At 43.6% G+C, this 26,528-nt stretch overlaps 2 protein-coding genes across 5 annotated transcripts in view; both read left to right on the top strand.

The window, feature by feature from the left end:
- Nucleotides 1-1,220: 1,220 nt before the first annotated feature.
- Nucleotides 1,221-16,593, top strand: dnajc5ab (DnaJ (Hsp40) homolog, subfamily C, member 5ab). 3 transcript variants are annotated; one of them, XM_004086321.5, is made up of 5 exons: nucleotides 1,221-1,448; nucleotides 10,770-10,911; nucleotides 13,365-13,578; nucleotides 14,108-14,279; nucleotides 14,528-16,593. In XM_004086321.5, the coding sequence occupies exons 2-5, from the start codon at nucleotides 10,805-10,807 to the stop codon at nucleotides 14,623-14,625; spliced, it is 591 nt and encodes a 196-aa protein (XP_004086369.1). In that variant the 5' UTR covers nucleotides 1,221-1,448; nucleotides 10,770-10,804; the 3' UTR covers nucleotides 14,626-16,593. The 3 variants fall into 3 exon arrangements, with proteins under 3 accessions (XP_004086369.1, XP_011471251.1, XP_078806234.1); XM_011472949.4 differs by lacking the exon at nucleotides 1,221-1,448 and adding an exon at nucleotides 1,814-2,149; XM_078950108.1 differs by lacking the exon at nucleotides 1,221-1,448 and adding an exon at nucleotides 1,824-1,956.
- Nucleotides 16,594-18,423: 1,830 nt separating this feature from the next.
- The window catches only part of trim101 (tripartite motif containing 101), a 58,192-nt gene continuing 50,087 nt past the window's right edge, over nucleotides 18,424-26,528 (top strand). The window contains exons 1-2 of one of the 2 annotated variants that reach the window (XM_078950107.1): nucleotides 18,424-18,849; nucleotides 23,395-23,598. In XM_078950107.1, coding sequence (XP_078806233.1) covers nucleotides 23,416-23,598 — 183 coding nt within the window. In that variant the 5' untranslated portion in view covers nucleotides 18,424-18,849; nucleotides 23,395-23,415. Of the gene's footprint in view, nucleotides 18,850-23,391; nucleotides 23,599-26,528 lie in introns of both variants that reach the window. The other variant, XM_078950106.1, reaches the window with a different exon arrangement.

Raw genomic sequence — 26,528 nt, 5'->3', positions numbered from 1 at the left:
ACTTTTAGCAGACTAAAGGCCCGTACACACCGGGACGAATTTCGCCCCTGATAATCGCCGACGTTTAACGCCTCGTGACTGAACAAAGGGCACCAATGAGAGTGTGCACACCAACGCGAAAAAAAGCCACGCGTCAAAGCGTCACTTTTTAAAACCCGCCTCGTGTTCGTTTTTTTGGTTTGACGCGCATCGTCGAAAACTATACGACCAATGAGAATGGCGCTTTTGCACACGTGTCTGGAGCTTCTGAAGTTACAGTAAAACACAACTTGGGGGCGCTCAAACACAAAACTGCCTTGCTGAGCACATATACCAGCAAAGAAGATAGACGCCAAGTAGCGTCTACACAGCCGCGGAGAAATAATGATGGACATTCTTAAATATCCCCGAACCAAACACCAGTTGGAGCTACTGATGCTTGAAATATTCATGTTTTCTTTGTATGATTCTGACAAGCGCGTAAATACTTGCTCTCTTCTTCTGAGCGAAAAGCGACTTTAAGAAGCGTAAAGTTGCGCAGCGCCACCTTGTGTACAGGTGTATTTCTGTTTACATTAAGCGCCATCTAATGTCAGGGAATGAAATTGCATGTTCGCTCGGCTCATCGTCAGCGAAAATCGCCTGGGTGTGAACACAAAAGACGTGGCGAAAAACGCTGGCGAATAACGCCTGGCGAATATTCGTCCAGGTGTGTACGGGCCTTAACAATTGATTGTAATTGTTAAGTTTAATTTAAACACATTAACAGTAAATTAAAAATATTCTCTGATTACTAGCTAGTCTGATAATAAGCCTGTCCAAAGAGGAATGTTTTCAGTCTAACTTTGAATGTAGAAACTGAGTCGGCCTCTCTTACATGAGCTGGGAGCTTATTCCATAAAACAGGAGCTTGGTGACTAAACGCTCTACCTCCAACCAAACTTTTATTAATTCTAGGAACCACAAGCAGTCCTGCATTTTGGGAGCGAAGTGTTCTGTTTGGGTGGTGAGGGACTGTAAGGTCTTTAATATAGGACGGGGTCATACCATGTAAGGCCTTATAGGTTAACAGGAGGATTTTGAACTTGAATCAACTGGGAGCCTGTGAAACTAACACAGGAGTGATGTGTTCTGTTCTGCTATTTCTGTTATTATTTTTAACCTTTCTTCTTCTTCTTTTTATTATTATAATTATTATAATTATTATTATTATTATTATTAGAGCATTTTCATCCTGTCACGCGGTTGGGGGCGCGCCGCTGATCCTCTGGCCGCGCATGCGCACTGGCAGCCTAGCCGGTATGACAGCTCCATCCCGGTGGAACTCTTAGCTCCGCGGCTACTGCCGGCTTTTGAATGGTGCTGCGGTTGGAAGCCCAGGCTGAACGGGGATGCGAGGATTAAAGGAATAGTCGGCGGTCACTAAGCAGAAGAAACCCCAGAGAAACGTTGCCTGCGCTGAAGAAGAGGTAAGCAAAGCTCAGAGTCACGCACGGCGGAGTCGCGTCGGGCGGCTTTTCTGTCCTTGGATTAGTTCGTGAGCTGGTAGCTAGCGAGGCTAGGCTAACAACATGGATGCTGCCTGCCTGCCTTCCTTTGCGGGGAGATTATCAGCTTTAGCCGAGCCGACGGTGACGGCCAGTTCCGTGCTTTGTTTGAGTCGTCACCGCGTCCTCGGAACGCTAACGCGAACTCGGGGTGTTCAACCGATTCCCGAAAAGTGTCTAAATTCTCGGGCGTCGAATGAAAGACGCGCAGGATAAATCCGGATTTGCACGCGGCTTTAATTGAGCGCGAGGCGGATGCCTGTGAAACTTAGGCAGCAGAGAGAGACAGGTGCAGGGGGGGGGGGGGGCGGCTCGGACGGGTTCGGTTGGAACGGAGCAGGTGCTGCCTGGAGAGGAGGGCGGAGGGTAAACCGCTGCTCCTGTCCAACCCCAACCTTCAAAGCTGCCCTCTCCGCCCCGCTTTGATCTCGTAAGTGGGCTAGTTAGACGTGAACTGCCCCCCCGGGGGGTGGGGGGTGGTTATGGCTCAGCTGGTTGAAGTGGGGAAGGCCTCGCGGATCTCAGGACCGGCTGACTCAGAAAGGAGCTTCTCTGTTCCTGGACAGTGGGGGGTTCAGGACTGAGCTGGAACCAGATGATCCCCTTCAGGAGAAAACCGTTTGGTGTGTTTTGAGCACTTCAGTGCTCCTCACACAGTCTGCTAAGACCGGGTGGACTTTATGAAATGTGGTTCTGTGTTCTGGAGCAACAGGTCTGATGGAAATGACAGCATTTGTCAACTTTTATCAGGTTTCCACAGGGACACTTTAGGAGAGATCTGCTTTGGATGATGTTCACGTGTTTTGCTGTTCTTGGACAGTCAATGACGGCCCAACGGCATTAAAGAAGAAAGGAAACGTTGGTTCATCAACTGGAAGCTGATTTAGCATCAGTGCAAAACTAGTTTTTATAGTTTTTCTTGCAGAATGGAAGCATAGTTTGGTTTATTTATAGATGAACAACGTTGTTCAAAGGCTGATTTTAAGTGGGAATTATCACACTTCTCTTCTGACAGTCAAGATGATCTAACTCTTCTGAGAAGTGTGTCATCGCATAGTTATAGGAGTGTTTATTCGTCACAATGGCAGTTTTTTTTTTTTTTAGCAGGCAGGTCTCATCCTGTCAGTTTTCCTGAGCAAATGTAACTGTTCAGATCTGATTGGAATAATCTGTCATTGTCCTGGACACTAATTTTCCAGGAACAATTGTTGCTTTTCCTTGTATTGTTTTTCCAGACCGCACAGTGTTTTGTGTTGGAGTAGTCATCTTCAATACACCTGACTCCATTTTATAAAGAGAAAAGCCTTTTTCTGCTTGGGTCATTCACGGATCAGGGTTCAGATGAAAGAAAGAAAACTGAAACTGAAAGAAGAATCGACTGAAAAACAGTAGACGGGAAATATGCATGGACTGTGACTGTGTTCTTAAATCCAATGATTTTCCATCTCTAGCTTTCTTAGAAATGTATTATTGGCTTATACATAGTTGAGTATTTCTAAGATAGCTTTACTTATGCTGAGGATCCTGGTGGATTAGCGGGTTGGGATCCCAGCTCATCTGCAGGAGCCTGGTATAATGAAGATCCTTGCTATACACGGTGCTCTGGAAATGGAGCTTGGTGCGATTCCCCTGCTGTCCTGGGCAGGGACGGGATCAAGAAACAAAAACAAAAATGCTTTTATGAGAAGTACCTCATAGAAATGACCATGCTTTGCTGCTCAGCAGTTTTGTTCCAAACCACAAGTTGGCATTGCAAACGGGGAACTGCTCTCTAAGCTGTCAGCATTAAAAAAGTTCAGAACACTGTTTCGACTGTGATGCTGATCTTGTTCATCTGTGTCAAAGATTTTTGAATGCGAATGGGAAACCTGTGTAAACATAGGTTTCAGTTTTCCCCTGTGGAACAAGTTGATATTTTTTATGGAATTAATAATTAAGAAGAACAACTGTGTTTGGGCCTCTGGAGTCAATTCATCAACAGATTTTACTTAAGTTTTGTTCCACCTGGAAATGATGACAGTGACATTGACTTTTAGGAGAACAGGAATGAATGACTCCTCAGCTTTTCTAACAGGAAGTACCTGCTGGTTCCAAGTATCCAAAGTCCCATAGACTTCTATAAACAGTTGTTAGTCATTCTATTGGTCAGAAGAACCATTCTGGATCTGATACCTTTTTAACATGTTCTTGATAATCTTATCTTGTTGTTTTCTTCTTTTTGTAGTGTTGGTTATTCAAGTTCTAAACTGACCAATCAGATGCCTGAAAAAATAATATGTAGACTCACATCCAACGCATGAAACATTTGATTGGCAGATTCTCCTGAGCCCACTTTGAAATGTTTGGGGTGTGGACTTCCAACGAGCTCACTTTCTCTTAGGTGAGTGTAGTTGCCATAGAAACGGTAACTCGGACTGACTCAGACCAATCGCTGCTTCCTGGCGATTTTTGGCTCCAACGTGGCGGTGTCTGTTTCGTGAAAACATGACGACTGAATTGGCTTCACGTGGGTGGAGCTGGAAGCAAACTATTTTCTGTGGCTGACGTCCGCAGGTTGAGTTCTCATAGACAGTTAATGGACAGGTTTTACTGAGCAATTGCAGGTAGATGTTCAGTTCCACCTGGAGAAGATGACAGCAGCTCAACTCTCCATTATCCTTTATGCAACAGTAGAACTACATGGAATTGTTCTTGTCATACACTGAGATATTTATTGTCCGCTGCATTCAAGAAGGAGCAGGACAAGCTTCTTCACATGCATGTTCGTTTTTGCAGACACAAGCAAGAAGTGAAATGAACAGTCGGATGCTTATACTGTTGAAATCCTGTGAGAGGGAGGTTAAAAGACCTTAAGAGCATCCTCTAGAAGTAAAAGTCTTTCTGAGGTGAAGTACAGCAGCCTGACAGTCGGCGCTGCTCTGACAGATCCTGCAGCACTGCCGTGCAATAGTGTGGGATGTTCCAAAGACAGCGGGAATCAGACGTTTTGTTTTGCAACCTTAGCATGTTTGAGCCCATTTACAGAGCTGACTCGGGAATGCTGACTCATGTCAACAGGAACCAAACTAATTAATTAGCCTGGCTTTTGTGCATATTAACACTGCAGTGCCAGCCTCTTCACTCTGCTTTTAGTGACATGTTAGTGAGGCTAGCATGCGTGAAGTAAAGCCCTGCCTCTTGTACTCAGTGCGTCTTCCTCCTTTGTCTGGTCTGACCTGAGTGTTCACGTCTCATGGGTTAGTAGTATCTTTGCTGCTTTGTTGTTGTTTTGGACAGGTTTGTCGGGTCTAATAATGGACGGTAAATGAGGATTTTGTTTTATAAATATCTTTAAAGTGCCAAAGCGTTTGGTTTCATGAAAGGAGGATATTTACATTTTCTTGGTACTTTGTCAGGAATCCTTCTGCTCCTCTATTTGCATTTATGGAAAACCTCTTTCATCAGAAGCTGTATTGTGTTCATGAATACCCACTGCAGCTGTGTCCTGCCATACAGCCTGTTGTAGTTCTTGTATATTTGCTTGGTAGGATAAATACAAGAAAAGAGCGCTGTGACCATTTACAGGAGTTCTTTCAATCATGTGGAGGTGATTCAGTTTCTCAGATCAAGAAAACAGAATTGCTGCCGCTGAAGTTCTTTCATCACCATAAGCTGACAGCGTGAATACAGAAGGAAATCTGCGGGTGGTGTGATGCTGAGAAGTCAACAGAAGACTTCCTGGAGCATTGCTGGATGCAGGCTTATGAATGTGTAGTGGCTGTTGAAGCATGGACTCCAGCCTCAGTCCTCTCCTTGAGATGATCCTCAATGCTTGACTAGATTTCGCTCGACAGTCCTCCCCTGGCTGCAGTTATTCCTGTTGCTGCTGCACCTTTTTACTCCCACATTTTGTCCTTCATCTCAAGTGTTTGATAATACGATGGATACAGCACTGTATGAACAGCCAGCTCGTTTGCCATTGGCCTTTTGAGTTTTATCCTCCCTATAAAGGATGTTGCTGACCGTCAGCAGTCTTCTGTGTAGCTTCTCATTCAGTCATTCACTCATATAGTTTCCAGCGCCTGTATGAGTTTCACTTTTTGGACTGTATGACAAAAACAATGATATGTTCTTTGTTTTGGAGATGTACCTGTAACCCACCAACTGAATACCTCATAAGCTTGATACAGAGTTCCACTGGTCAAAGCTTTGGGTGGAGGAGTCTGGCCATGATTAGTCAAACACAAATACACCCACCCACACCCACACATGCACACACATGCACTCACACACACACACCGACCCACCCACGCGCACACACAAAGATTTAGTGTGATGATAATCCGAAGACCTCTGGTGAATTGTCTTTATTGGTTAATCCCAGTCAGGAGGGGGAGAATCTGTGTCACAATTGGTTAATCCATGGCACACTTGTAGGCGGGAATTAGGGAGGTGTTAGATCAATGTGCTTTCAGACCCGTAGTGAGAAAACTGCATGGTAGCGTTGGCAACTGACCATCTGGTGTTCTGAAGGCATCAAGAACAAAGCTTTATCTGTTTCTTTTTCAGGCACGACAGTGGATCATTACAGCAGGGGCTTTGTCTGTTTTTGGGGTGTATCACTTCTCAGAGTCCAACCTTTTTCTCCAAATGTTTGTGTTTAAAGATAATCCATGTATATTTAGATTGAGAGAAGCCAATCGGCTGCTCCTCCCTCCCAGTACACGCCTGTCCAGCAGGACATGTCCGCTTCACTTTAGACGACAGGTCTGTGTGATTTCTCTGCAGGAAAAAAAACAGAATCTAAAAAAATCCAGAAGTTATCTTGACTGATGTAAAATGGAATTCAACTTGGTGTCTCTACTTTCTTTTGGCTTTCACATCTAAAAAATCTAGAAGCACAGGAAGAAAGACTAAAGAATTTGCCAATTTCCTCTTTTTTGACACGATGCAATCAAACAAAATGGGTCACATTTTCTTAGCGATTCCGTTTTTGGAAGCTGACAGTTTCTTATGTTTGATATTTGTAGAGGTTTTAGCGTTGAGCTATCATCTTTTGCGCAACAAGCTAGTTCCTTCTACCTATTGAGGTGAGGAGAGTCAACGTTCCACTATAAAAATATTCAATCAGATGCGTGTGTTGTGTGTCTGGGTAAGTCAACACAGGGGAAGCCTGCTGTGCTCTGGCCATTCACAGTTGGTTTGGTTTTCATGGCACACCTGCTCTCATTACCTCCTGCTAGGAGAAAAGCCAGCAGGTTCACATTCAGCAGCTCTTTGGGATGACCTTAACCACACAGGCTCTTCTTTCAGTAGATTTTTCAGACATTGGGATTTATGATTACATATGCCAGTTTTTTGGTTTATCTTTTTGGTTTATCTTGTTTTTTGCTGAAGCAGAAGACTTTTTTTAGACAAAAAAAGGGTAATTTTATTGGACATAGATTCTGCAAAGCAGTGAGGGTGTAACGGTACACTAAAATCTCAATTCGGTTCGGTTCAGAAGTATCGAGCTTCAGTTTGATACTTTTTCTGTATTTTTTTCGTAGAAAAAAGGTAGAAAAAATTTCTTGCAAAATACATTTATTGGTTTTATATAACAATAATAACATTAACCTATGAAGGTGATCTGCTATATAAAATATAACAACTATTAGCTGCAGGTGAGTGGATAATTAACACTGGCCTGAAAAACAAACAAAAAGTCAGAAACGGTACAAAAGTGATCCGAAACCAAATTGCCGTACCGAAACGGTTTGGTCCAACTACGTGTACCGTTACGCCCTTACAGAGCAGTATGAGTTTATTAGAAACTTGCCTCTGAGTTGTGGGTGGAACTGGTGGTGGGGAGTAAGCCTTCACTAATTTCCCATCAACCCTTTGTTTTCACTCTCTCCTGCTAGCTTAACAAAAATCAACAAAAATGGCAGCAACATCAGAGCTAATCCATCCGTACAGTTTAGATCCAGATTCCAGCTCAAACGAGGAAAACAAAGACGTTCATGGATTTATTCGTCTGCATCAGAAAAGGGCGGAGCAGGAAGACTATGGCCTGCCGGCTGTAGTTTCTACATAACTACAAGCTAATCTGCTCCTAATTTACCACAAGAAATACTCAAACACTGTTTTTATTTGAATTTTTCTATAAATGTCCTCCATGATGAGAAAAAGGATACAGGAACATGCTGATAATACCCAAAACACTATTTTTATTGGAGAGGGTCTCTAAGACTTCGTCCTAACTGACCTTTTGAGCTTGATTTGGTTTGTCGGTGGCAAAAAATGGATAAAACTGTAGGGGGGTGCAGGTGACCTTCACGAAATATCAAGTTTGGAGGTTACTTGGTGAGCCCGTAGAAGAAGAATGCATGCAGCCTGGCTGTTGGAATTGAAATGAGATAATCAGAGGGTAGCTGGTAAAGGCATCCTACAGGGATCCAATGGGCACTTCCATGTCACGTGGACACCCCGGGCGTGCAGCAGATGTGGACGGCTATTACTTGCCCCTTACTAATGACTAGAGTGTCTTCTGTTTGTTTCTGTTCACACTGTTTTCAGTTTAGGTGCTATTTATTTCCCCCAAACCAGCAGGATGAACAGTTTTAATTGTGATTGGTAGTTATTTCATGGAATTGACTCTGTCCCTTCTTAACTCCACTCCCCCCGTTGGCTTCATCAGTTTTAATTAATTTGACCAACATGTTTGGAGTAAAAAGCTGCTGATTAAACTTAGTGCAAATCCTCACATTTGAGGTGTTTTAAATTTTCTGTGAATGGTTTGAAATATCAGAAAAACGAATGATTCACTGTAATAAAGAAGATACTGGTACTTGCACATTAAGGGGATGATTTCAAAAAACCCTTTAACCTCATAAGACAAACTGGATCCATTTTTTGGTTTGTTTTCTTTGCTGTTTGAACAGTTTGGGACTTGATGAGTGTAGAAACAAAGACCTGTCTTTTGACATGCTTCTAAGAATACATATGAAGACATTAGACAGTATTTGGCCCGTTTAGGTGGACACCAACCCCTTGAAGAGTAGAAGGTGTTTTTGGTCTGGAGAAGCCCACGTTGGTGAAGGAGGATCCCAGGTCCTAGAAAATGAAGCCAGGCTGAGATTCTGAGGAAGCTTTGAAACACACGCCTGTTGAACACTTGGAGGACAATTGCTTTTCTGTTACAGTCCCGCAGTTTTTAGATCTTCTTTGTGAAGCCACACTAGGTCCAGTTTGCTTCAGTTCCTTCTGGTTCTGTGTTTGGTTGGGTCCTGGCTTTGGTTTTCTGCATAGCCTTCTGAAGCACAAGTATGATTCAAATGCAGCATCTTTATGAACCTGACACCAGGAAACCTTCACTCCTACACAACATTCTAAACCCATGCTTTTCTAAAACCTGTTATTGTGTGTTTCTTAACCCTGTCATACTGATATGTTAGGTACCGTTCACTCAGTAACCATCTTCTCCCCATTGTTCACACCTACAGCAAAATATAAAAAAGCTTTGCTTCAGTTTCTGTGAACTCCGTCACAGCCAGGTTTTTTCTTTTCTTTTTTTTTTCCTTTCCATGTTTTCTTATTCTGGCTCATTTGACCTCTGGTGGTCTTTTTCTGTCATCTGCTATCCTTTGATTCTTTGTCCCACCTCCCCCATGGGTGGATATGGGCTGTTTGCAGGTGAAAAATTGGCAAATCTCTAAAGGGCCCATAGGAAATGTCAAAGCCGTAACCCTCAGTTAGCTCATAAAGAGAGAATGAAGGAAAACACGATGAGAGCCAGTAGGGTTGTGCCGATGGACGATATCATTGTCCATCGTGAAGGGTGACTGACATCCCGATGGAGAGACCACCATCGTGATGCCACGCCCCCGCCACGTTGCGCGTCGACACCATAAGCCGCGGTTACATGTACTAAATATCTTGATGGGATCAATGGTCGGATTAGAATCCAACCGTGTACATGGGCCCAGAAAAATGTTTTCAGAATATAAAAACGTTCACTAAGGTCACACTTTCCGTCGGAATAAATCATTCGCACATGCGCAGTAGGGTTTGAAAAACGGAAGGATATAAACTCCGCCGAGCGGCTTTTTTTTTTCAAACTTTATTGTATGTAACAATTCAATACAAAACAATGTTAAACAGCGCCGAGCGGCTATATACATTGACATGTCAGCTCGGTAATATACGAGACGGTCTTCTAAACGTGCCTTTAATAATGTTACGGTTATTATGAAACACCTGTTCGCTCATCATTTGAATTTTAATCCGTGTGGTCAGTGCTTTTTCTGAACGAAGCCAGGATTAGCAGTATGCTAACACGGGCTAACAACATTAGCTTTGGGTGGTGCTGCTTGCTGGCTGCACGTAAACATGTAAGAATAACATCAGCCTTTATTTAGTCGGGACACGACTGGAAACACAAATCCGCGTGATTGTTTGAATGTTTTCTAAGGACTGAGCGACATTTCTGCTTTGAAGCTCAAACCGCTGTGTGTGCTGACGATCCGAGCTGTGCTCAGACACACACTTTTAGACCCGGTTCTACTAGCGGACTACTTCTTTTCTATTTTGTTTGTTATTTTTTTTTGTTAAAGTCACTTCCCTCAGTTTATACTGGATCATCGCGGATTAGTCATCAGTTGGGAAATAAAATGAAAAAAGCAAAAAAACGAATAGCAGTTATATAAGAACGAAAAATGTAAAAATACCCCCCCCCCCCCCCCGACGATGTCATCGTCCATCCCGATGGTTGACAGCAAACATCGTCAACGGCCAATTTAAGGGACATCGCCCAACCCTAAGAGCCAGCAACTTTCGTTTTCCCTATGAATGCTTAACCATACCTTTACCACATACTTGACAATGGTACATTCCATTTTCATGACAACCCTCAAGGTGACTGTGCAACCCTCAAGGAAACTGCAGAATGCATCTATGCTTCTCTCTATGACAGGCACACAACCTGCAACCTGCTCCCGTGCGGGTCAGTCCCACCCACCTGTACAGGTACAAGAAACTGAGGCTTCAGGGGTTGCTACAGAGAATCACAATGACAGCAGTACAGGAACTCAAAAAAAATGTACTTTTTATGTATCTGTAGCTGTTGGATACAACACTAACTGACTGTATGAAAGAGGTAACACTGGGGTTTTAGTGCCTTGCTGAAAGGCATTAAACCAGACATTCCTCTGCTAGAAGAAAAGCCCTCCTTCTGCACTTCATAGCCTGTAAGTAAATTTGATTTGGTGCGTTTTCTTTCTGCAGGTCAGTGGCAACTTGAGTGAGAGAGCAGATAAACCATGGACCATCAGAGGCAGAGGACTCTGTCCACATCCGGCGAGTCTCTGTACGTTGTTCTTGGAGTCGACAAGAACGCCACGACAGAAGACATCAAGAAATGCTACAGGTGAGTGATTGTTCACAGGCAGATAGAGCTGTGACGTAATCTCCGTTGCATTTAGTCTGTCAGCCACTAGAGGGCCGAGGAGTCATTTTCTGATCGATCTATCCAGCTTCATTCAGTTCTCATTCAGTGCAGAGATTTACATGTATGATTCATTGAACTGGGAGAAGTGATAACAGCACCAGCTGTGCATGTGTGGAATCTGACATGCGGCATCTTTACTGAAAGTCTGAAGAACTTTGCAGTCTTTATGATAAAATAAACATGACAGAAAGCTATGTCTGTTTTGATATTTAATTAAAAGCGATGACTTTGTCATTACTCTGAAAATGAAAGGTCGCTATGGACAAATTCACTCTTACTGTCATAGCATAAACCATAAACTAAATGAAAGTGGGCCAAACACGTGCTCCTGTGATTCATTGGTCATCCTGTTCTTGCTTTTTTGGCCATACAGAATGTCATCAAATCCCTGCTGGTCTCATGTCCCCACCAGGCAGGACAGACTTGTCTGTCTGATGTTTAACCAGTCCCAAAGCTTATGGTTCAGCAAAAGCCCCAATCTCTCCAGGCCCTGGCTGCAGAACCAACGGCCAGTTCTGGACGGCACTGACCGGAAACGAAAGTCTCATAAAAAACGTTCTGTTGTCCACTGACTCCGACAATCACAGGTTTTCCTCTTTTAAGCTTCAGGAAAAGTTTATTTACAATTCTGACTACTTTTTAATGTCAATTTTAAAAGGGTTATGTTTGTTGTTTCAAGACTTGTACTGTAAATTCCGGACTATGAGCCGCTACTTTTTTCCTGCGCTTACAGCCCTGCGGCTTATTCTGGCGGCTGCCTTGAACGTACTTTTGATCTCGGAGCTGGGGTTGAATGCGTAATCCAACTCTTAGCAGCAAGCCAATTATTTATCTACACACCTCTAAGCAGCCAAACAGCATGGACCTCACTTCAGGTCTTAGACACTTCAGTCATGGTTCAACAAAAAGAAACACGCATGCCCGACCGCATCCCAGAATCCTTTGGTGCCGTTAGACCCAACGTGCACGTGATCGTCACTACAATATGATGAAGCTTTCAAGTTAAAAGCAATCGTTAAACGCAGTGTGAAAAAATCCACCATCACCATCGGGTTTGGAAAAGCCGGTCAGCTGCGTGACGGAGAGGACAGCGCATGCTCAGGAGTGAATTGACCTCTGAGTCATAGTGACACTAGCCCATCTATTAGCAGCTCCGTAATATACGAGATGATGTTCTCCTGCTGCTCGTTCACATAGAGCTGCGGGACAGATGGCAGTCTGAAGACTCCCACACGTAACAACGCATCCTCTCTCGCCCGTCATCCACAAAACGTACAGTATTCAGTCCGATTGCTCTGCACAGACACAATTCGCTCCGTCCACCAGCAGCCGTGCGCTGAGGCGCGCGCTTTTCAGTCGCCGCTGCTTTATTTTACTGGTGTGTTTTTTTAACCAGTCCCGTTACTACCATAATGCTGCCGCGACACAAGCGGAAGGAGAGCTGCTCTCCCGTTCTCCTCTCCATCCACTGTGGCTCCTTGCTCATTCTTTAAACACTGAAAATCGCGGATGTAAATTTCCTCATCATAACTGAGGGATGTAATGTTGATTATATGGTTACTGTTTGTAATTTTATGCATGATACCTCAATTGTCAATAAGTAAAAAAAAACTAAACACACCCAAAAAAAAAAAGCATAACTGAGGAACTTGTGAACAGGAGTGAGGAGCATGCTGTTTGTTGGATGTGGATATCTTCAAATACTTGAGCTGACGCTATGCCGACTCCTCCCACAGTGAGGTTAAAAGTGGCATTAAGTCTGGGAGTCAGGACATGCTTTGACAGGCTGGCCGCGTTGCTGATTGCATGCGGCTTGTACACTGAAGCGGCTTATGTATGTATGAAGGTAGCTCAACACTTGAAAAGGAGTGGGGGCGGCTTGTAATCGGGTGTGCTCTATAACCCGGAATTTACGGTATGTCATTAGTATGGAAAATCACATTCCTCTGCAAAGACAAACCAGAACAAATGATGACTTTGTCTTCAAACCTTCAAAATAAAGCTCCCGGTAATTTCAAAAATGAGACGTACTGACCCACTTTTTGTTTCAGCATTTTTTAAAATCTTGTGTGAATGCCGCGTTACAAAGCTTTGACCAAGGTCAAGCCTTCATCAAAAAGGAAGTCCGTTATTATAGAGTACAGAGAAAGATGTGATGGCGTCTGGAGCAAATCTGCATGTAGGCAATAAAAGCCTACGTGAAAACAATCTGTGAGTCTGCGACATAGCGAGGGAACACTGTAAACAAAAAAAATGACGTTTGAAGTTTGATCATTTCTGCTTCTGGCTGACGATGTTGGGCGCCATCCGGGTCCCTCCCCCCAGTTTGAGTCGTTTTCATTTAAATGCCATTATGCCTCTGCATTTTTCAGGAAACTGGCGTTAAAGTTTCACCCCGACAAAAACCCGGACAACCCAGATGCAGCGGAGAAGTTCAAAGAAATCAACAACGCCCACTCCATCTTGGTCGACCCCACAAAGAAGAACATCTACGACAAATACGGCTCTCTGGGGCTTTACGTGGCGGAACAGTTCGGAGAGGAGAATGTCAACACTTACTTTGTCTTGTCAAGCTGGTGGGCAAAGGTAAGACGAATGTATTTACTGAGACATCTAAATACAGCTAGCAGCACCACGGAAAGCACATCTGGAAGGAAGTATTGGACTTCTACTCCCCTTTTGTCCTGAATACTTGCAGTACTGCAGCGAATCACATTGTTTCCTGTAAGGATGAATATTTATGGTTGAACTGTGACGTTTTTAGCTGTTACAGATATTTACTGAGGAACCGAATCAACACTCCTAATGTTAAACAAACAGCTTTTTGGAACGAAACAAGCATTTAAGCAACCAAACAAAAGGCTGAAAGGTGTGGCTCAAGAGTAAAAAAATCTATCATGCCAACAGTTAAAAAAAATGTAACGTTTTCATAGTTCCAAACTGTTACTTCTACACATCTAGATTCATTTCTAAAGACTGGACCTGTTCACGGCTGTTTTTGTAGATCATGAATGTCCATCATCAGAAAAATGCCACGAGAACCCCTTTTTCCTTGGAGGGGGTCTTCAAACTGATGTGAAATGAGTAAAACATCTGCATGTGTTTGATCCCACAGGCCTTGTTTGCCTTCTGCTGCCTGGCAACAGGCTGCTACTGCTGCTGCTGCCTGTGCTGCTGCTGCAACTGCTGCTGCGGCAAATGTAAACCTCGGCCCCCGATGGACCAGGAGCCAGACTTCTACGTGTCTCCTGAGGACCTGGAGGCGCAGATGACCGCCGAGGAGAAAGGTAACCACAAGCAGACACTCAGCGTGCTCAGAAATGTCACTTGATGGCATTTAGGATTTAGGCCGCTGGATTTTCCAAAATAATGTCCAGGTGTCTCTGCACACACTGAACCAGTGTCATCTTTTTCTTCACTGGTAGTTTTTGTTTTTGCTGCTTCCACACTCCACAATTCAGAGCCGTTCTTCCTGTTCTTTTATTGGATTGATGTTTGACGTGTGCTTCACGATAGTCTGTGTTTTTCTTTCCAGACGGCAGTGATCCGATCGTCATGCAGCCGTCATCGGCCACAGAGACCACCCAGCTCACCTCTGACGCTCACCACAGTTACAAGACTGACTCCTATTGAACACACAAACACACAGCTCGCAGCTACTAGGGCTCGGTGGTAGACCCACCTGTACAATCCCAACAATAGTTGTTTTTTTAATCAGGATGCAAACGGAGTCTTTCTACGTCTGCATGTGTCAAATAGTAGGTTTTTGTGTCTGTGAGACCACCCCGTCTGTCAGCCGCCATCCTCTCTTAACTGCTGCTTAGAGCGAGCTCTGTGAGCAGCAGCATGTTTGAGCCTCTGAGCGCGCTCCAGCTCAACAGGAGCGCCGCCGTCTGACAAAAGCTGTTGGAGGGATTCAGCTGTATCAGCTGTGCAGAAATATGCAAAAACCACTGAAACCTTCAATGGCCATTGGACGGTCTGCTTTGGGGATCAACCCTTTGATTCAGAAGCCACAGATGATTTTATCACCCAGCCCTAACGCTGCTCCATCAGCCAAAACACACCTATTGCATCTTGAATTCTTCTGCTCCTACTTTGTAATGCGTCTGTCTGTTCCTCTTCTCTCTTCTGAAGATGACGCATGAAGACATCAGACACTTTTTCCTCCCATTTCATTTAAGTTTAATAAAGGGAAGAAATGGGTGGAGCCTGCTGAGAGATCCAGGCTTTAAGCATGGACGACTGCAAACCAACCTGCTCCAAGTATTGATTTGGATTCCTTGTATGACAGAAGACACACCAGCTTTGATCGTTTTTAAACAGCAGTAGATGGTAAAACATGAACATTTCTGCAACTAGATGTTGATGACGTTCAATGAGATTGTAATGGCGATGAACGGGTTCTGCTCTAGTCCGCCTGAGCAGAAACGATGGTTCCAGTCCTTTTGGCTCTTTTACCGACTCTGAACTTCAGTCCACGCTGGTTACAGAGGAACCTGAACGGACTTTGAGCTTTTTAGGACTAAAGAGGATGCTGGTGGTGGATGTGTGTCTGCCTGGACGGATGTTGAGGCTTGTTTGTTTTTAACTATGCAGGAGCGTCCAAACTCTGGCCCGAGGGCCAACGGCGGCCTTACGTCCATTTGGAATTGGCCCTCAAGAAACTCTATTTATGGTTTTCAGAGCTCACATTTTCGCATTTTAATCATTTTTTTTTAAATTGTCAGATGACTGGACCAGCTAAACTTTATATGTTTATGGTCCCGCCCATTTGCCCATATTTGGAGTGATTGGGGGCGGAGTACGCTCAACACTTTGTTAACTATCCCAGCTGTCTTCTGTCTGCAGGAGTCCGGAAGAGTTCAAAAAGCAGACAAATGTCTGAGTGTCAGTCCGACATCACCCCTCTCTTCTCTGTTTTAGTTCTACAGACCAGAAAAAAGATGTAAATGTTGTTGAAAGTGTACGTTTAGATGTATTTGTTTCCAATTTAGATTTGATTTGTTTCCCTTTTATCTGTTCTTAGATCATTTTTGTTTGTAATGATTAATGTTGTTAATAAATCAATCTGATTACGTTGTTGATATCCAAAGTCTTATTCGTTGACGAAACGCACTTCCAAAGCATTTAACGCTGAAAGAGACCCAGTTTGAGGTTTCTTTCCACTAAAATTCGTCTCTTTGGTGTTTCTCTGATAGTTTCTCTTGAGTGGCACCACTTTCAGGGAAAGCCACTTTCATTTCAGGATAGTTTTGTTGCATCTGCATCAACGAGTATCCCTGTGCCCAGAAAGATTTCAGAGCGCTTGGGTGAACATGGACTCCCAACAAACAGAAATACTGTGTGAGTAGACTCCTGCCTGTGAAGGAAATGAAGCATTCTTTTATCCATTTTTTTCTTCTATTTCAAATATTTAAGTGAAGTCCTAGCTGGAATGTTGGGGGGGTTGTGTAGAAAGTCAATGTGAACTGTTGGACAGTGATGTAAATACACTCCGTGTGAAGGGTAGAGACGTGCAGGTTCTCTGGTTTTAGCATGACCCCATAATGTTCCATGTAAATGATGTGCGGTTGTAAAATAAATGTTTCTGAAGCTTCAGAGTCTGTGGCCTCACTCCCACTTTTATTCATCGACCTCAAAGTCTGGATTCCCAGGGATGACTTAAGGTCGTCCACATCTTAAAACCCCATCTGTTATGGAGTAGAAACCGATCGATGAGCTGACGATCTCGTCTTCGTGAAGACTGCTGAGGATGGTGTAGTGACTGACGTAACCTAAAAGTTACACAGAAGCTGTGTCGACGTTCTCCTTTAAGCATTATAACATTTATCCTGAAATAAATAACCCTGTTCCATTCAATGTGCAAAAACCAATTTGATTATTGTTATTGGTGTCTTTTCCAAATTTTACCGAGTCAAAGCTCATCAGATTAAACTCATCCAGAATCCTAAATGTTGACTCGTTTTCCATGTTCCGTATGTCCTTTAAAGTTCCGCTCCGAACATCTTTGATCTTTTTCCAAAATCTTTCCCAGGGGTCTTTTCATTATGACGATGTCGTTTACTCGTTCATCAAAAATGCACCTCTGCGTTGTGGCTGGCAATAATGGGGTAGAGTAAGCCCGCCCCCACTTCCCATCACCCACCTGTTTACCCCACCCCCGCTAGTTTACAGCCCCTCACAACCCCAATCTAACCCCATCTATTTGCATCGTAATGGAGTGGAGCAGGGAGCCCTTGGCCCCGCCCATAGCAGTTTCTCCGTCACCAATACAATCTTCTGAAAAACTGTATTTTTTTTCATCTGCTTCTGATTCATCGCATTTTGGATAAAAAAAATACTCAGCTAGGCTAAGTTATTCTAAATTATGTCCTCCCCCCATGAGAAAAATGCCACAAGAACATGTTCAAAACACCAAAAATACCAGTTTCCTCGGAGTGAAACTTTGATATACGCTGAGATGGAAAATTAATTATTGCAAGAAAAAACATTTGGGAAGAAAATTTAAACTCAGAAAGAACCAAAATACTGTCATCTTCTTCAATATTCCACTTTTTGTGCTAACTTGACTTCCTGCAGCAGACACCGGTGACGAAGAATAAAATCTTGTTAAATCAATATCAATTAAATCAATCAAATCATGTTAAAAAGAAAGCAAATGAACATGTGCTTTAGGGAAATCCAAAGTAAATATTTAAGTTATTAACAAAAGAGAAAGGAAAAATTATAAACATTTTAGAAAGTGAATCTTTGTCAATTAAACTGACATTCTGAGTCTCAGTCTTTCAAGCAATATTGTAGATGCCTTCAGGCATTTTCAATACAAGGCCTACATATCCTATATATCATTATATTTTATCCTATATATAGTTCTATATTTTTATCCTACATCTTCTTTCACTTTCGGCTTCTCCCATCAGGGGTCGCAACAGCGAAACAACCCTCCCTCAAGGATGAGTCGCATGGTAAACTTGGCAATGTTTTATGCCGGATGCCCTTCCTGACGCAACCCTCTCAATCCAACCGGGCTTGGGACCGGCACAGCAGCAGAGAAGGGAACAGGGAGCAGCCTGGATTTGAACCTAGGTTTCACGGACGGAGTGCGCCGCAAACCAGCACAAGCTGAACCGGCCCCCATATTTTATCCTACATATCATTCTATATTTTGTCTTATATATCATCCTATATATCATTCTATATATCATCCTATATGTCATTCTATATTTTACCCTATATATCATCCTATATGCTATATTCGTATCGGGTTTGATTGGATCAAGATCTTGTGATCACTGACCATCTTTACTGTTTTTCTTCAAACTCATTTCTGGACTGACGGGACGCTGACTGTCCATTCCATCAGATTAGTTCAGAAACTTGTACTGATAATATTGACAATATTGTGTTATCCACTATAAGCTTTTATTATGTTGTGCTGCTTGTTTTGAAGTGTGCAAGTTCACATTCACAGCAGGCAGAACGCAAACAACGTTCGTGCAGCCGTGCAAAGTTCCAGAGTTGTGTGTTTCTCTGAACTGGATCGTGATAAACCTGAATGCGGTTTCTGTGAGGGTGAAACCGTAGACGCAGCACAGCCTGGCAGGAGCTTAATCGGTCCACATACCAGCCACCGCCTCATATGGGCTGAGAGGATCAGCTCAGAGGCGTGGGGCAGAAACCCGATGCCCCACAGCACACGCAGGTTCCTGCAGATGGAGAGGAGCCGCCAGAAACAAAGAGCCCTTCCACTTCTCCCCTTCTGCTTTCTACGTGACTTTTGAATGAGCCGGAGAGAGAGTGTTGGGAGGAAGAGGAAGGAACCAGGGACGAAGATCTGGAGGGCGTTGAAAGCAGGTAGAGTCTCCCTCATGCCTGGTCTGGTGTTGTTCTGGTGTCAGAGGAGCTTCAGGAAAAGGTTCACTGAGTGAAGGAATTCCTGCAGGACAAGAAAGGCCCTTTTTAAAATGTGGGTGTTCTGAAAGGTCCTGCATGAAGAGCTGACACAACGGAGACACTTGAACTTTAGTCAACGCTGTCTGCTGAGCAGGTCGGTTATTTACAGCACAGGCAACTTCAATGATCTGTGCAGGTCAGGTTTTATTTCAAAGCAGTCAAAGCTCCGGCATTCAGCTGGTTTTAAACACCCACCACCCTCTTGCAAAAGGACGGCAACTGTTGGATGTCCTCACAGTCAGGAATGCTGTTGTGTTTTAGTGACACCCTTCTGGTTCGGAAAATCCTCAAACTGCAAAAAGATGGAGCCTAAGAGCAGGAAGACAATGCTAGTTTAAGAAGAAAATCACTGGAAAGGAGTGAAATGATCTGACCATGCAGCAGGTCCTTTCTGCTTAACCAGAAACCTCACAGTAAAACATCCAAATCTACAAGCAAACAGTGGCACACAAGCATTTGACAAAAGGAAATGAGCTCGAAGAGCTACCTGTTAGATCAAATTACTTCCAATGTCATACAGCTAATCTAGCCACAGGGGTTGCAAGCCAGTTGCCTCTGTGCCGGTCCCAAGCCCGGATAAATAGAGAGGGTTGCGTCAGGAAGGGCATCCGGCGTAAAAATTGCCAAAATAACCATGCGAATCATCCACAACACTTTAGACATACCGGATCGGTCGAGGCCCGGGTTAACAACGACCGCCACCGATGCTGTTAACCTACAGGGTGTCGGTGGAAATTTGACTACTGTTGGTCGAAGAAAGAGGGGAGGCAGAAGGGTCCGTTGCCAGAGAGAGAAGGGAAAAGGCAGGAACATAGGTTTGAGAATAGGGACTCTTAACGTTGGCACAATGACAGGGAAAGGCAGAGAGCTTGCAGACATGATGGAGAGAAGGAAGGTAGATGTACTGTGTGTGCAGGAGACAAGGTGGAAGGGCAGCAAGGCACGTAGTATTGGAGGAGGATACAAACTGTTCTATCATGGTGTTGATAGGAAGAGAAACGGGGTAGGAGTGATTCTGAAGGGGGAGTTTGTAAACAGTGTTCTAGAGGTGAAAAGAGTCTCAGACAGGATGATGAGCTTAAAGTTAGAAATCGAAGGGGTGATGGTGAATGTAGTCAGTGGGTATGCGCCACAGGTTGGCTGTGAGTTAGAAGTGAAGGAGAGATTCTGGAGTGAGTTGGATGAGGTCATACAGAGTTCCCCCAGAGGAGAGAGAGTTGTTATTGGAGCAGACTTTAATGGGCATGTTGGTGAGGGCAATAGAGGTGATGAGGAGGTGATGGGCAGGTTTGGTGTGAAGGAAAGGAATCTGGAGGGACAGATGGTGGTGGACTTTGCGAAGAGGATGGAAATGGCTGTAGTCAACACTTACTTCCAGAAGAGAGAGGAACATAGAGTGACATACAGAAGTGGAGGTAGGAGTACCCAGGTGGACTACATCCTATGTAGACGAGGCCATTTGAGAGAGGTTATTGACTGCAAAGTGGTGGTAGGAGAGAGTGTAGCCAGACAGCACCGCATGGTGGTGTGTAAGATGACTCTGGAGGTCAGGAAGAAGAAGAGAGGGAAAACAGAAAAGAAGACCAAGTGGTGGAAGCTACAGAATGAAGAAACTTGTGAGGAATTTAGGCAGAAGTTGAGACAGGGTCTGGGTGGTCAGGATGAGCTTCCAGATGACTGGGAAACTACAGCAGAAATTATCAGGGAAACAGGTAGGAAGGTGCTAGGTGTGTCATCTGGAAAGAGGAAAGACGGTAAAGAGACTTGGTGGTGGAATGAGGAAGTACAGGAATGCGTCCAGAGGAAGAGGTTGGCTAAAAAGAAGTGGGATGTAGAAAGGACTGAGGAAGGTAGACAGGAGTACAAGGAAGCGCAGCGTAGAGTGAAGAGAGAGGTGGCAAAGGCCAAACAGAAGGCTTACGATGAGCTATATGACAGGTTAGACACAAAGGAAGGAGAGAAGGACTTGTACAGGCTAGCCAGACAGAGAGACAGAGATGGGAAGGACGTGCAACAGATAAGGGTGATTAAGGACAGAGATGGAAAGGTGCTAACAACCCAGGAGAGTGTACAGAAAAGATGGAAGGAGTATTTTGAGGAGCTGATGAACGTGGAAAATGACAGGGAAAGAAGGGAGGAAGATGTGGTTGTTGTGGAGCAGGAAGTAGCAGAGATTGGAAAGGATGAGGTTAGGAAGGCTCTGAAAAGGATGAAGAGCGGAAAGGCCGTTGGTCCTGATGACGTACCTGTGGAGGTATGGAAGTGCTTAGGAGAGGCAGCAGTGGAATTTCTAACAAGGTTGTTCAATAGGATTTTAGAGAGTGAGAAGATGCCTGAGGAATGGAGGAGAAGCGTTCTGGTCCCGATCTTTAAGAACAAGGGTGACACGCAGAACTGCAGCAACTATAGAGGAATAAAGTTGATGAGCCACACAATGAAGCTGTGGGAAAGAGTAGTGGAAGCCAGGCTTAGGAAGAAGGTGGAGATCTGTGAGCAGCAGTATGGTTTCATGCCCCGTAAGAGCACCACTGATGCCATTTTTGCTTTGAGAATGTTGATGGAAAAGTACAGAGAAGGTCAGAAGGAGCTGCATTGTGTGTTCGTAGATTTAGAGAAGGCGTATGACAGGGTGCCGAGGGAGGAGCTGTGGTACTGTATGAGGTCGTCTGGAGTGGCAGAGAAGTATGTCAGAGTAGTTCAGGACATGTATGAGAGAAGTATGACGGTGGTGAGATGTGCTGTAGGTCAGACAGAGGAGTTCAAGGTGGAGGTGGGACTACACCAAGGATCAGCTTTGAGTCCTTTTTTGTTTGCTATGCTGATGGACAGGCTGACAGACGAGGTAAGACAGGAATCTCCCTGGACAATGATGTTTGCGGATGACATTGTAATTTGCAGTGAGAGTAGAGAGCAGGTGGAGGAACAGCTAGAGAGGTGGAGGTTTGCTCTGGAAAGAAGAGGCATGAAGGTCAGTCGTAGTAAGACAGAATACATGTGTCTGAACGAGAGGGATCAAGGTAGAAGCGTTAGGTTACAGGGGGCTGAGGTGAGGAAGGTGCAGGAGTTTAAGTACTTGGGGTCAACAGTTCAGTGTGATGGGGAGTGTGGAAAAGAGGTGAAGAGGCGAGTGCAGGCAGGTTGGAGCGGTTGGAGGAAAGTGTCAGGAGTGTTGTGTGACAGAAGAGTGCCAGCAAGACTCAAAGGAAAGGTGTACAAGACAGTGGTGAGACCAGCTCTGCTCTATGGGTTAGAGACGGTAGCAGTGAGACAGAGACAAGAGGCTGAGATGGAGGTAGCGGAGATGAAGATGTTGAGGTTCTCCTTAGGAGTGACCAGGTTAGACAGGATAAGGAACGAGTACATCAGAGGGACGGCTCATGTTGCCTGTGTTAGCGACAAAGTCAGAGAAGCCAGACTGAGATGGTTTGGACATGTTCAGAGGAGGGATAGTGGATATATTGGTAGAAGGATGTTGGAGATGGAGCTGCCTGGCAGGAGGGCAAGAGGACGGCCAAAGAGGAGATACATGGATGTCTTAACAGAGGACATGAAGTTGGCTAACGTTAGGGTAGAAGATGTCCATGATAGAGTGAGGTGGAAAAGGATGATTCGCTGTGGCGACCCCTGATGGGAAAAGCCGAAAGAGAAAGAAGACTTCCAATGTCATACAGCCCAAAAATATGCATTTTTTTGTGTGCAAGTTCTAAGCAAATGGTTTGTATTATTCAAGTTTTTGTGGACCTGATTGTGGTTCTTTTTGATTACAAACCAAACTAGTGTAATGACTGGAAATGGTCTTTTTAGGACCAAATGGGAACAAAATGAGAAAACAGTCTTAGTACAGGTTGGCCCATCTTCATAAATCCTTGTAACATTTCAAGCTAGCACTTTTAAAACATAGATGTAAAATTTGGTTTCCAAAAAAAACTACAGTGAATGCCAGCCTAACTTGTCAACATTTAGCACATTTTAAAATAACATCCTGAAAATTGAACCAATAATTACAGTGAAAAGTTGTTTTTTTCATTTCTATTGTCAGGAGTTTGAAGCCAAAGGATTTAGACTCATTTTTAATTGTATTTATCTATTTCTCTTCATGAGACAAATGTTCTCAACTGTCCTGATCTTGAGAAAAGCTTGGAAAGAGAGCAAAGAGAAGTTAAAACCACCTCAAACCTGCTAAAGATTTTGTCAGAAAACATGGAAAACAGATTTGAAATGAGTGCAATAAAGGAAATGGGACTTTTCTCTGTCCCTCGTCAGAACACTGTGCTTCTGCCAGCGTTGTCTGCTCGCTTTCCATCAGGTATAAGTGAAAAAAAGCACACACAACACACACACACACACACACACACACACACATACCCCCCCCCCCGGTCTAAGCAGAAACCCTGCAGTATCCCTGAGATATCCCTGTTTTGACTCGCCGCTTTCTGGGTCCAGCAGGTAGAGGGCGGCGACATCAGCATGTCTCTGCCAGGTGACCTGACCTGGCTTCACAGCAGCGGGGGGGAAGAACGCGAGGCCGCTCTGGCACGGCTGGAGAAGCAGCTGACATGTCCGATCTGCATGGAGATCTTCAACAAGCCGGTGGTCATTCTGCCGTGTGAGCACAACCTCTGCAGGAAGTGTGCAAACGTGCTCTACCAGGTCAGCGTGAGCACGTGTGGATGGGTCAGGGGTCATTATTGAAGGTGTTTAGGGCAGGCGAGGCATTAAGACTGTAGTTGGTTTTTTATTTGAAATGGTTTATTTCAAGCAATCAAATAGGAATGATACACAAAAAAACAATACAATCATCAGTTATACATTCATACAGTAACTAATCAAACTTAGGATAATTAGACATATTAATAAATATTGCTTGAAAGGGAGTGGAAGGAAGCGAGTTTATATAATCCCACCCCGTTATACTGTAACCATTTTATTACATGATTTATCATTATCCGGTTCCAAACTTTTATCAGACAGAATTAAGAATCTTTCAATATCAATAAAGCACATGACAAAGATGAATTACTTAAATTATTTTGTAAAAAATAACTTTTAGAAATCAACATGGCAATGAAGGATCCAAATATATGAAGATTATGTTACTTATAAAAGTCATTGATATGATTAAAAAATAATACTATATCAGTAAAATAGACAAAACTGTTTCAGGAATTTTCATAGCAAAATTTGATTAAGTGTCAAAAGTTAAAAAATATGTGCAAAGTTATGCTACATTAGGAAAAATCTTGAATCAATTTATCAATTTTTTTGGAGCAAGTGAATTAATATCATTAAAAGTCAATCAATTTAACCATTTTCAATAATTGATTAATCATTTGTTTTATTATTTTTTTGTATTTTCTTCCCATTTATTTAATTATTTATTTTTATGATAAAGCAATGCTGTGAAGTAAAATAAGAAGGGTCCATATTTTGTCGAATGACCAAGGTTGGCATTTCTTCTTTTGCTGATTAACAGCTGTTCTTCTCGGTTTAAAACAAAGTTTATAGTTCTCTTCGATGTTATGTCTGCAGACATTAAATAGAGGTCCATATCCTTCTTCAGCTGATATCAGCGGCGCCTAAGAGTTGAGGTCAAGTTGTCTGCAGGTCAGAGCTTAGCTGTTAATTTGGTCACTTCAGACTTTTGGAGAAAATGATGAATCTAGGCGTCATATTTCTTGTAATTTTTTGGCTCTTTGATTTACTCCATGTTGTTCAGACGTCCGTGATCAAACACTTCCCTAAGTCCTTCATGGTGTTCACAACCAGAACCTTGGACCGGTCCGGTGGACCGAGTGGTTTGACATAAATCCTGCAGCCTTTAACCCAAGTGTTTTCAATCTGCTTACGCTTCCTGAGAAGCCTCGCATGTTTGGAGATTTCAGGATTCCTTCTGGTCAGATGGTCGTTCAGATAAACAGCACAACCTTTCAGATTTTTACGTTGATTCATCAGAGCTAGCTTGTGTTTTTGATTCACAAACCTGATGAGGATCGCTGGTTTATCCGTCTCCTTTCTCCTGGGGAGCAGGTGGCAGGTCTCGATGGTGTTTTGATCCAGGGAAATCCCTTTAGACGTGAAAAATGATTCCACTTGATGTTCCAGAGACTCTACACCGCTCTCCGTTTCAGAGCTCCTAGCGCTATTAGCATTAGCAATGCTAGCTCCAGCTGCATTTAGCTTTGCCCGAGGTTTGATCGGTACTCCAGTGAGTATGACATTATTCATCCTTACTTGTTGTTCCACATCGTCCAGTCTTTTCTCCAGAATGTCGACCCGGTTATCGCATTGTTCGTTTTGAGCTCGGAATCTTCGGAAGTCTTCCATTAGATCCAAGATCGGAGTTAGCTTAGCATTCACTTGTTCCATAAAGGGATACAAAGCAGCTTGGAGATCATCAAGAGACTTTTAAAGGTCTTCGTAGTCAGTGTTTCTCTTGGGGGCCATGGTCAGCTCTTGTTTTTGGAGAAAATCAACTTTTTAAGTCATTTGAAGATAGCTGTATAGCCGCAGCGAGCCACACACGCGTCCGCGCAGCAACCCGGAACCAGAAATGTTCCATAATGAAGTATTCAAGGTCGGCGGTTCCACAGCTGGATGAAACAAAAACTTGAAGTCAGTCACAGTGTGTTCTGTGCAGGATGATTGGAGGATGGAGGAAAAGGAGATTCTACCAAAAACAAGTGCTCGGCTGCTAAAGTATTCTGTTACAGCTCCCTTACCTCACACATTACAGTTTCAGAACTGTCATGGGTCACATGACCCCTGTTTTACTTTAAAGCTCCTTCCTTTGATGATCTGTAGGCGTAAAACATCTTCTAAAGAATGTTCCTCATTTAGCTCGTGCTGGTTTGCAGCGCCTTCCGTCCGTGAAACCTAGGCTCAAATCCAGGCTGCTCCCTGTTCCCTTCTCTGCTGCTGTGCCGGTCCCAAGCCCGGATAAATTGAGAGGCTTGCGTCAGGAAGGGCATCCGGCATAGAACATTGCCAAGTTGACCATGCGACTCATCCTCGAGGGAGGGTTGTTTCGCTGTGGCGACCCTTGATGGGAGAAGCCGAAAGTGAAAGAAGATAGATGAAGGGCAGCATGATGTGATGGTTTGACTGCAAAAGTATTGACTTTTGATTTGGTCAAAGAACAGGAATCACATCTGGAGGAGCAACCTTCAGCTTCAGTCAGTTTGGCTCATAAAAAGAAAACTAACAGAAAAAGAGAAGATAAAAAAAAACAACAACATAACTTTCTAATTAAACAGTTCGAAGACCCCATGAAAACCATGTTTTTGGTGTTTTTAATTTGCTCCAGTAGCATTTTTCTGGTGATGGAGGACATTTATGAAGAAAATTAAGCTCACAACTGTATTTCTGAGTATTTCTTTACTTTAAAAAGTTGTGATTCTGGAGCAAACAAAAAAATACCACTTAAAAAAGATTGTTTGTGTTACATAAAAGACGAGCTAGAAATAGATCCATGAAAGTCCTTGTTTTCCTCCTCTGAATCTGAATTAAAACTGTACCTCTAAATAGCTCTGATGTTTTTGTTGCGCCACTAAGGTTAGCTTGGGGATGTAAGGGGCTGTAAG

The sequence above is a fragment of the Oryzias latipes genome, chromosome 7, assembly GCF_053564925.1.
Source record: "Oryzias latipes strain Hd-rR chromosome 7, Olatipes_Hd-rR_3.1".
NCBI lineage: Eukaryota > Metazoa > Chordata > Actinopteri > Beloniformes > Adrianichthyidae > Oryzias > Oryzias latipes.
This window is presented reverse-complemented; position numbering and strand designations above follow the sequence as displayed.

Bases quoted from the DNA above. Each gene is read 5' to 3' on its own strand.
- dnajc5ab (XM_004086321.5), top strand. From the start codon at position 10,805: ATGGACCATCAGAGGCAGAGGACTCTGTCCACATCCGGCGAGTCTCTG. The intron at 10,912-13,364 runs GTGAGTGATTGT...TGCATTTTTCAG, and splicing joins GACATCAAGAAATGCTACAG to GAAACTGGCGTTAAAGTTTC. The intron at 13,579-14,107 runs GTAAGACGAATG...TTGATCCCACAG, and splicing joins TGTCAAGCTGGTGGGCAAAG to GCCTTGTTTGCCTTCTGCTG.